This window comes from Pomacea canaliculata, linkage group LG2, assembly GCF_003073045.1.
Source record: "Pomacea canaliculata isolate SZHN2017 linkage group LG2, ASM307304v1, whole genome shotgun sequence".
Lineage (NCBI taxonomy): Eukaryota > Metazoa > Mollusca > Gastropoda > Architaenioglossa > Ampullariidae > Pomacea > Pomacea canaliculata.
In genome coordinates this window covers 40,027,682-40,039,300 of record NC_037591.1, presented here as the reverse complement: position 1 = coordinate 40,039,300, position 11,619 = coordinate 40,027,682, and the positions used below count along the sequence as shown (strand labels likewise).

General features: G+C 36.1%; 1 protein-coding gene across 1 annotated transcript in view; it reads left to right on the top strand.

Moving 5' to 3' along the window:
• The window catches only part of LOC112556888 (low-density lipoprotein receptor-related protein 4-like), a 260,038-nt gene that overhangs the window by 224,921 nt on the left and 23,498 nt on the right, over positions 1-11,619 (top strand). The window contains exons 12-14 of the mRNA XM_025226312.1: positions 8,353-8,506; positions 9,943-10,176; positions 11,299-11,467. Of these exons, the coding sequence (XP_025082097.1) occupies positions 8,353-8,506; positions 9,943-10,176; positions 11,299-11,467 (557 nt within the window). The remainder of the gene's footprint in view (positions 1-8,352; positions 8,507-9,942; positions 10,177-11,298; positions 11,468-11,619) is intronic.

Below are 11,619 nucleotides of genomic sequence, written 5' to 3'. Positions count from 1 at the left end.
ACTTGTTTTAACACTCTTGTTCACAGTGCTTAAATGTTATCGTCTTACCTCGGCAATGATAAACAACTGACGATAAACAGAATGTTACCTGGGATGTGAGGCTGCACCAAAAGCTTTTCTTTATACAATACAAATGATTTTTAATTGTTATCTTCATGCAATATATTAACATTCTTTATCCAAGGCTAAAAGATTACTTGAAAAGATTTTTGCGCTGAAATATTTTATTTATTTGTTTACTCTATAATTCATAGATATAAATGTCTAAAACACATAAAATACAGTATTTAACATGACAGGAAATGTACAGAAAAAATATATAATGTAATAAGTCATTTAAGAGTACATCCTTCAGTACATCAAACCATCGAACATTATGTATACACGTCTCTTTGTTTTCTGTAGACTCGTTTTCGTATCTTACACGTGTAAGTGATGTTTGAGGTAGATCAGGTGGTCTGGTGGCACAGCGGGCAAATCGCTTGTCATCAATAATTTTGTTATCAGGTACACCTCTAAGTCTTGGAAAAGGTACTCGAAAAGAGTATTCTAAAAGTCTTTGACATGATATACTGTACTTAATTTACTGAATCCAGCGGAGCAACTTATTAAAAAAGTAAATAATTTAAATTACCTACTTACATCTCAAGTCCTATTATCTACCGTTTGACGAACTTCCTTGAACTTTTCAGACGTAACACAAAAATAGTTTGCATGGGATGTACGACTAGTTGCATGTGAGGTGAGACTAGCTTTTGAAAGCATGAGAAAAATGGTCTCTACTAGGTAGGATGAGTGGCAGAGAACCTTGCAATCTCAAGTAAAATCAACACAAGTGACACACTACCACACGAACATACTAATATAACTAATTTCAGCAGTGCACTACCGGTGATCAAACAACAAGAAAGAAGAACGAAGTTACCAAAAAAAAGTATCTTTATCAACTGATTATCCACAACAATAATTTACTAGAAGAAAACAAGAATAAATATATTGCAGCACGAAGTAATCTCCTCAAATTTATCTTAATTGAAGGAGTATAAGGTACCTACGGGAAGGATAGACAAAAAGTCAAAAAACCTTTTCTTTAACACCTTCATTAAACCAAAACAATGAATGCCAAAATTACAAACATTCTGAATATGGAGTTATCTTGCAAACATGGTTTAAACATTTAAGTCCTTAAAAAGTTGGGACTACTTACATTTAAAAAAAAACTAAAAACAAAGAACCCCCAAAATTCCACCTAACATTTTTTTCGACTCTCTGTCCTCTTAAGCAAAATATCAAAACCAATTGTAACGGCAATCAAATCAGAGAAAGAAATCTCTAAAACGGAAGAACGCATCGACTTGCTGGACCTGTGCCAACAAGAGAGCTTCACACTTATTTAACGGAGCAAAAAGAAAAAAGAAAAAAAAAGAAAACAAGGTTTCAAAAGGAAACAACTCATAGAGAACCTCTCTAACACGACATGTGTTTAATCGAGATAAGAGCCAGCAAGGTCAGTTTTTAGGAGCCCAGCGACATGTAGTCAAGTGGCCAAAGTTCAACCTATAGCAAGACAACACCGTGTCTCTTGTAGGAAACATTAACCCTTATTCATCCCCAGATAAATGTTGTGTAAAGACAACACGGTGTCTGCTTTAGGTTTTATCAGCTCTTACTCATCACCAGATAAATATTGTGTAAAACCTGGAAGCTTCTCCTCAGATCTTCTCCCGGGGAACTAAAGATGGAGTTAGCGCGAATTATTATAATTTTGTCTCCAACTGTTAGTGTCACGCGTCTCTACGCTGTTCACAATTCGGAGAATTACGAGCTCGATAAAAAGTTACCCTTTTTTTTTGTTAAATTGACATTTGCAGGTGAATTCGGTATCGAAGCTTGATGATTAATATGTTTCGAGAACGATACTGTTAACTGTCAAAATGAATAGTTCTGCTAATAGAGAACAGATCAAAGTAAACAGTTTTCTCGACAGGTTAGTCTCATTTATCCACGACGAGGTACCAGAGGTCAAAGATATAGACTTATACGTGCATCTCTTGTTAAAAGATATAGATTGTAAATGTATTTTTAGAACATTGAGTATAAATATATAGTTTGCACACAATGTAGACAGGATTTATAATGAATATTTTCCATCGGTTTACACGTTTTGTAAAAAAAAAAAAAAACCGCATACAAGTACTTTACAGGCAATAAGATGACACTATGGCATACGACAGAGAAAAGTCAAGTCTACAGGTAAAGCCGAGTAATGAAAAAAGTGCGATTATTATTATTGTTGTTTTTCTTTGCAGACTAGTATTCGTCAGACATTGCCCAAATTATTCGGAACAGTTTCTCTATCACGGTGTTATCTACACCGTCCAGCCACAACTTGATGAGAGGAAACACTTCTGCTGACTGGTGTTTATCGTGAACTGAGCACAAATGAAACCTAGTGACGACTGCTTGTGAAGTTTGGACTTCCTGAGCTAGCGAACAGCCTGAGTATTGCAGGCGAACTGTTTGAGAGCAATCAAAAGACAAAGATAAAGAAATAAAAAATTAGAGCAGGTCAAAGCATGAACACTATGAGACATAAAAATCCTTTGAAGAAAATGAGAAGGTAGGGGAATAGTCTCCTGTAGAGCTACAATATCAGGAGAGAAACCAGATGCTAGGAATTCGAGTTCTTCAAAGTTGGCTCGGATCCTTCGACAGTTCCATAAAATGATTGCAGATGTAATTCATGTGTGAAGGAAAGAGGCAGACAGTAAACACCTTGTCATGGTATAAAACATACACAGCTAAAATATTACATAGTTTTCTAAAACAACTGACGTACAGGCGAAAAAATAGCCAAATGGAATGCTCAAATTAATTTAAACAAAAGTTTTACGATCTGTATGTGCCTTGTATTGCAATGTAATGTGTTTTTATTTGTGTAAAGCGCATTGATTCTACTCTATAATGATGAAACGCGCAGTGAAATTGTAATTATTATGATTATGCCAAAACCGTAATAATAATAACATCGCTTGTGCTCTGATGTCCAGTTCACAAATGTTTGAGGATACTAAATTGTCACAGGCTGTCAAAGATGACAATTGTTTAGGTGTTTCACGGCAGCGACCAGCATTAGCAACGAAGTGTGTCAGAAAAAACGACAGAAAAACGATCAAATTAAATAATTCTCATGTCTGGTAGTTTTTAACAAACTTGTTTGAGCTTCTGCCTGTATTGGTGCGTGCATTGCCTAATATACATCACTACACTCAACACTGTGAGGATCACAGCAGTAGCCCACCTTCTATAATTCTTTCGTTCGTGTGCTCTTTCATTCATTTAACAATAAACATGTTAACTTATGCTCAGTCCCATATGCTTAATGATACTGACGATGTGACGATAGTAGAAGCTGATAGCGTCTAAAAGTGTAGGGTGTGGTTCACCAGTACAAGCATTGCCGACAAACTTCTACACACACACAGTAACAGGACGAGCGGCTTTGTCTCGTTCACGTGTTCATCCTGGTGCGTGCGATCAGCCAATCATCGAAAACAGTCACGTGACGACAAACTTTGCATACTGACAACCATTTGGCCGATCATCTCTCCAAGTCTTAGAAGAGGAAGCTTGTTGGGAAGGGGAAGTGAATTGTCTTTTTGTTAACAGAGAACAACTGATTACAGAGAGGAGCAAATCTTAACAATTTCTCGCTTATTCTTGTGAACAAACCAGAGCTAAAAACCTGTTCATCAGATTGGAGAAATCTACATCTTGAGTGAGTTTATGTTGTGTTTTGTCATAGTTCGTTCCTCATCTCCGCGCCGCCGCCATCATCATTATTCATCATCATCATCATCATCATCTCATCATCTCATGGTCAGTTCGTCGTCGTCGTCGTTCGTAATCTTCATCTTCGTCGTCATCGTCATATCTATCATCATCATCATCAAGCATTGATCCTATCTTGCCTATAAGGGCTAGCATGTGCCGTTTCTGGCTCTTAAAACATAAGTGTGTACGGTTCTTGAACCTTCGTCTACGTCTGTGTGCAGGCGTATGAGCTTGTTATTTTCAGCTGGCTAATATCAGGCAGCATTGTCTGTTTGTAAATTGTGTTATTTGCATCCCGCTGAATGTCTTTCATGATTCATGTGCCAGTACTGAGGAGCTGACTCGATGTCTTCTCTTACATTTTTATGTGTTAATACCTTTGCAAACTGTTGCGAGAGACAAACCTTTTGTTTTCTGAAAGATTATAGGTGTACTAGATATAATAAAATATGATTGCATTCACTGCAGATGCTTGGCAAAAAAAAAAATAAAAAAAACTCAAAAAAGATAAAAACATCCAGGCAGCAAACAAACTAAAAATCCCAAAAAGATGTAAAGAGACATAGAGGCAATTAAAATTAGTAACAAAGACACGATTGATTGACACTAGCTGGCTACTTACATTTTCCTTGTTTAAAACAGGGATAGGTCTAGTAATAATTATGATGATCATTATAGCGCATAATCAAAAATGTTCTCAGAGCCTCTTTACATAATATATAAATAAACTAAATCACCAACAAACACTCACCCTAAACATGTAAACATACAAACTTCACATGTTACAACATACACTCACTGATAGACAATTTAACACTACAGACACACACTATACACACTCACGGTTCGTCGTCTTCATGGTTTGCAGATTTAGGTGACCAAGAACGATTAATTCAAGTGAACCTAATTACTTCTTCGCAACCAGTTATCTACCTTTAAAAATTTCTGGTAAAATAAAATATTAATAAAATAATACTGATGGAAGCAAAAATTAGACACCCGTTACAATTTGCAGGAAGATTTTACTGAAGATTCAAGTTTTATTAATTTTAAATACATTATATAAACATGTGAAAAAAACAAAGGCGCTGTCCCTTACATGGTTGTTCTTTTACAATACAACCCTTTCCTGACGACTGTGCGGCGCGAAGGTGACCTAACTCACCCGAAAAGAGGAGGACTTCTGGCTCGTTTCACCGACTTTCTCCCTCTCGTATCCACTCGTCCACACGCGTACGCAAAGGTAATCACTTCCACCCAAGAGTGAAGACACAGCCGACAACACAGTTGTACAACATATAAAATTATTATTAAAACAAGAAAAGCGAAATAAGGTTTAACACGTTAGAATGAGATCACACACAGATACTCCGGTATCTCCCCTGTCATAAAGTTTTTACCAGTTTGTAATAATGTAAACAAAGTTGGCTAACCCTCTTAATAACGCTTTATCTGATAAATACGGAACTTTTAGGCGGACTAGTATAGGTTTTACTCTTGCGATCTGCTTTAATTCCTTACATTTTAAATGAGACTAAAATTCATCGAATGTTCTTATATTTTCATCTCCTGCTCTTATTTCAGTGGTCGCGATGACTCTTGCAGCTTCTTGTGTGTTTGTTTAACACTCTTTATTCAGCACCACTACAGAAAACACGACGGTAAGATCACGAGGTTCACAAGAGGGTAGGAATAGTTTGGCTAAAAATCAGCAACAACCTACTCGTCCCGATCCCTTCAACATCCACGCTACCATATTGTCAAACTAAGGTTATGAGGCAAAATGTTTATTGTGTGAAGTCTTACATGTTAGTCTTGACCTTTAGTGTCCTAACAACTTTGTTTACATTGTAGCCTGTGATGGTGTGTACACCTCACCCAGTGGCTCCATCTCGTCCCCGTTGTACCCCAGTCAGTACCCGCCTGATCAACACTGTACCTACATCATCAACACAACACAGGGCCATCGCATCACCTTGACCTTTGTTACATTTGAAATTGAGGCTGGCACCGATCGCTGCGAGCTTGACTCTTTGGAGGTTTGTAAATGTTTCTTTGTGTTTCTGTAAGAACAGGTTTTCTGTAATCATAGAAATACAGCATAAATTATTGTGACACTTGCTTAAAATGTTCGCATATATTGCAATATAGTACTTTAATTGAGGCTGTTAGTAGAGGTATACATTTTATACTTTAAAAACAATCCAGTTGGAATAAGAAAGATGTACAGGAGGTTAAAAACACTATTGAACATTGGACTGCTATATGATAGCGAGTAGTCGATAGCGACTACAGATAAATACAAATGGAAAATGAAAAATCAAAACAAGGCTTACAAACTTGATGTAGGGGAGCGGCTAAATTGTCAACTCTTTTGGCAGCAGTGTGTCTGATGTTAAAAACTTAAACTAAGAGAGAAAACATAATTTGTTGTATTTTTAACAGTACGTTGATATTGTTTATTGCTTGATATTATTGGCCAGCAAAATCGGGTTCAAAGATTAGCGTCAAGATGGCCGACCGGGTCTGTTTACTCCTAAACTTTTGCAGACAAAGGATTGGTTAATATTTAAATCGTTCTTGAAAGAAGTTGAAAATATAGAAAATCTGGAAACAGCGTTTGAATTTCGTCTGAAAGCAGTACGGATGGCAGTAGTGTACCTCAATTAAAACGTATTTTAAGTCAATTTCTAATTTTTATTTTAACATCGCAGTGTATTTTCCTGTTTAATAACCAAGGAATCCATTTTTAAAGAAAAGTCAAACTGCAAAAAATTGACCCCTAGCAACTTTCGGGGCCTCCAGCACAAAACTGTTCCTCGCGACTTAAGACTCATTTCGTCGTGAAGGGTCACAGTTAGTAATGCAGAAAGCGATAATCAAAAACATAAAATTGGTTCTTTTTAGTTTATTTAACTATAATCAATGAGACTCATTTTTAGCCAAGATATAAACAATGATGCAAATCTGTAAAATAATAATAAGCATCGGTGTGTATATATATATCCCCAACCGATTTTTAAAATAAAATCGTAACAATCTATCAAATTAAAACGAGATTTATATACTATTAAAACACGCACCCAGCTAATGAAAAAGTGACAATAAGTTTGTTTAAATTAATAAGTTTACTGTTTGCTGACATATTTATTGAAGTTTAACCTAATATGTATTTAGTAGACTCTTAAGGTAGGGGCAAAATTTATCAGGTACTTCTCTAAAATAAAATCTTCTTTAAACATACAATAAAAATATTATATGTGTACAAGTCTTGCTTCCATTCTTGAATAAACTGATCCTTCAAACATAACATTACTTTTTCTTTATATTGAGAAAAGCTACAACAAAGATTCCAGAAGGAAAGACCTCAAGTATCTAATAATGAGCCTCGTAGTTACACCAGCGTACATCATATACTGAGATATTAAATAAAATCTTGCCCACTGGAAACAGCAGCTCGGGTAATTTTAGGCTCTACAGTTATGGTTTACATAATCACAGTCTTAACCAGAAACAGTAATTTTGCAAAGACTGAAACAGGAGAACCCCTAGTTTTTCCCTTAATATACATGTTGGTTTGCTAGTTTGTACATTCAGCATCATTTTCAAAAATCTTAGTTGCATCCTGTAACAAAGATCAAGAGATTTTAAATTGCACTTTTCCCTTCCATACAGCATACTAAGTTTTATACATACATCAATAAGGTCAATTTAAATATCAAAGAGTGATCTTTCGTACGTTTATTTATCAATGAAAACACGGCTTTATTTCTAAGTATACATTGTAATTTATTAGTCATATTGAATATCATATTGTAATTAACATTACTGATCTTTGGTATTTATAATCCCCTACCACCTCTTCAATTTTGTCTTTAAAGGACGGATATGGTATTTACATGCAGATAGTATTTTCTAAGTGCGTTCTGGATCTCATTAGAATGTTTTCAAAAGTAGGAGATTATCACTAATATATAATAGTTAAAACAGGTTCACAGAATGGCCCACATTATGGGAGTCATATTCCTTTGAAAAGATTTGTAGTAATACCAATTTATCAACATAAATGCGTTAAAGTCGTTTAGAAACAACACCACCAATTGTTTTCTCCTCTATGGTTCGAAACTGGCTCTCAGTCCAGTTCCAAGTAATAAATGGTTTAGCATCGACCTTTCATAATACTGGCCTCCAGAAAAATGATCTTTTGCACCTCACTTCCCGACAGTCTACCCAGGTTTACGAGATGCCTTCACTTTACTGACAGGCAACAACAACAATCACTACAAGACACAATTTACAGAAAAATTCGGGGTTTATATAGTTTTAAACATCCAGAAAATTTAAATATTTAGCATGTTATATGTGTTGTACAACTACATGCTTGTAGGAATCTCAAGATGACTGGGTGTATGTGGGTTATTTTGTGATATGATAAAGAAAAATGAAATGTACATTAGCACTAGCAGTCATCATCGGGAATATTTTTAAGATTTAATAAATTTATGCTCATATCCTAAGATCCGCGATGGAAGCTCCGAGCTGTCACCGTCTATGGGTGTCTTCTGTAACACGAGTGTTCCGGACAGAGTGAGGTCCACGTCTAACACCATGTGGATCAGATTCCGGTCTGGCTCACAGTCAGGCACTGGCTTCAATGCAACTTACTCATCAGGTGAACAGCAATTTAATTTACAACTTATTGCTAATCTGTCCTTTAAATTTTTAGTTTCTTTTTTCTCTTGTATTATTGTCTGGTATATGTCAAGGACATGAAGACACACAGACAAGCTACATTTCAGAGGATTTTTCTGTATGTTTATCCTCAAAATTACTGTTTTTGCCATTATTTGTTCAGCTCTTCTTTCCACACAGAAAACCTATCAGCGACTGCAAACGTATAATATTGAAAATATGACAATCACACGGTGACATATCCCTAATATCAAACAAGTCCCTAATAACACTTGGCGGTCCGGTGGCGCAACGGTTAACGCCAGTCACCAATACAGTGAAGGTTGGCTGCCCAGGGTTCAGCTCTCGTTTCGGGCACGCTGTTCTTTCTCTGCACGTGGCATCTGTTTACAGGGCTGGCTGCTTGCCGTAATATAGCCTTAGTTGCTGGCACGGCGTAAAACACCAATTCCCCCCCCCATTTCCACAGTATTTAGTCGAATCACACCATACTATATCCACTACACTCCCTAGAAAGAAGGGGCGATGAAAAGAATATATTTTTTTAGACTACAAAGTCACCATCTTAGGGAGGATCAAAGGGAGGATATGAACCTGGCGGAGTAAGGTCTTTGTAGTTGGGTCATCGCCATCATGTACCCAGGCTTAAGGAAAGAATACAATATCGACATCATGGTCATGAGTATAAAATGTCGCCTGCAACGAGATCGGTTTTGTCCACTGGGTTAACAGACGTTGCTCTGAACAGACACCTGATTAAACCTACTGCCGAGATGCTAATAGAAAAAGGAAAACACAAGGCAGGTGTAATGGCAGGTAGTAAGGCACAAAACTCATTAAAATCTCGCAGTGCACATAGTTTGAAACACGGGAAAAGAAAAGCTGACAGCAACATCTGGATATTAGTAAATGCGGACTGCAATCGTTAACCTCTAAGACAAGATATTGAATGAACTTATCCTTTTTCCCGTCTCTCTATACTATTTTTTCCTCTCTCTTGTAAATGGTAGCTTCTGAAATCCAGACTTATTTCCTTCAGAAAACCTAAGTAAACATAAGAATACCTCAAGGTTTTTTGACTTGTGAAATTGAACCAAATTACATAGGGTGTAAATATTTCCTCCTTCTCAGGTCTTTGTATGGAATACTGTCACTGAACACAACGAAATCAATACTTAAATAGTTCTTGTTCTTTCTTTTACTTCCTTGTCTCGCCCTTTTCCTTTTTATCTCTTCAATTTTCTTCCGATATGTTTCTTTCAATTAATCTTAATTTTTTAATTGTGTTTATAATTATTTTCATATACTTTGTTTCTTTTAATAATAGAAAAATTGCTATTGAGACAGTTTCTGAGATAACATTCTTTGACCGCGAACTCTTCACCTAAATGTGAAACCACTTCATCGTGTCAACAGCAATCATTCCACAGAAGTTTCTCCTTGTCACCGACAAACATAACGGTATCCATCGCATAGACATCGACACGGGAAGTAATTTCACAATCCGTCCCAGTGGTCTACACAACCCATATGGTATTGACTACGATCCAGTAGACGGTCGTGTCTATTGGTCAAATGTATGGGAGAAGACCATTCGATCCGCTAACCTTGATGGCAGCGATGCTCGGCTGGTTCGCAATATTAGTCAGGGTAATGTAGCTTACAAACACAATGGTCATTTGTTCTAGATTTATGATAACTTTATTAAGAACATTTAACAGTAATCAGTATAAAATTATTTTCTATATCTTATTGGTTTCTTCTCAAATCTTAAAATACTTTACATAAAGGCAAATACAAAACAAATATAAAATGCATGCTACACTCATAGGGACATGTTCGCTGTGGCAATTCAACAGCAGCCGCACACAAAATTCAAGATTGAAGATTCTTTATTATTTCACCCTTCAAGGGTATTGAGATATTAAAAATATATCCACACATGTTCACACATATTTCTATCTTCATAAGTGGTATCTATTATTCACACACATACACCTACTGATTGGTTTGGTACATCTAAGAAAAATATCTAAAAACAAACAGCAGGAACAACAACTGAAAAAAGGACGAAAGGGAAAGAAATTCTTTCCATCATCCACTCATTCTTTCTTCAAGCCTCATAAGGTAACAGAAAGCCAAAAATCCGAAACCCAAAAAGCCAAGCTCGCTAAATATTAAAACAGTCAAGCAGCCATTTCATACATGACAAAAATCTACAAGTAAAAACTAAAAAAGATAAAGACCATTGAGATTCTAGCCAGGTAGACGTGAAACATATCTGATAAAGATCCATCTGGTGTCCTTAAATCAGTGTGGATATGGTTTATGTAACAAAGTTTGTTCGCTGTGTTTGGATGATCACTGAAATGTTTTCATAAATACATCCTTCAGACATTCTCGTCCTGTCATAAGTCTTATGGCTTTATTTTACTGTCATCTTATGTTTGTGTAGTCAGCAAAATCCCTGTAAAGTAAACAATAGTCGTCAGGAAAGTGACAGGAAAATAATAAAGTCTGTCTGTAAGTTATGTAAATCACATTATGTAATTATATAGGAGAAAGACATGATCAAACTGGAAAATAGTCACAAGTTCTATAAGCAGTGTACTAGCTATGTAATTACACAGAAATTAACACATTTATCCTGAGCCTTTCTTTTAGTATACCATGATATGCAAAAGTGTGTTATTGGTTCAGTGACCGAACTTCTCTGATGTTTTTTGAATTAGTGATATTATCACAGATACTCTTTGGTTAACTATCTTTAAGGAGGTCGCCTATTGGGCCTTTCGTTGGACTCTGTGTCGAGGCTACTATTCTACGCCGACGATGGCAACAAAGTCATCGGAATGATATCACTGGACAACAACAGTCATCATATTGTCATCGATACAGACATTGGTCAGCTTATGGACATCGAGTTGGACAAACACAATGGGTGACTATAATAAGACTGTAAATAGCTATTAACACATTGAGCTCCTTATTTTTAATACTTTTACGATGCTGAAAATTATAATATAACAGTTCATGGTGGAGACTTAATTCTCAAAACATACAGAGCTGTGTGATTTACATGCTAATGATGAT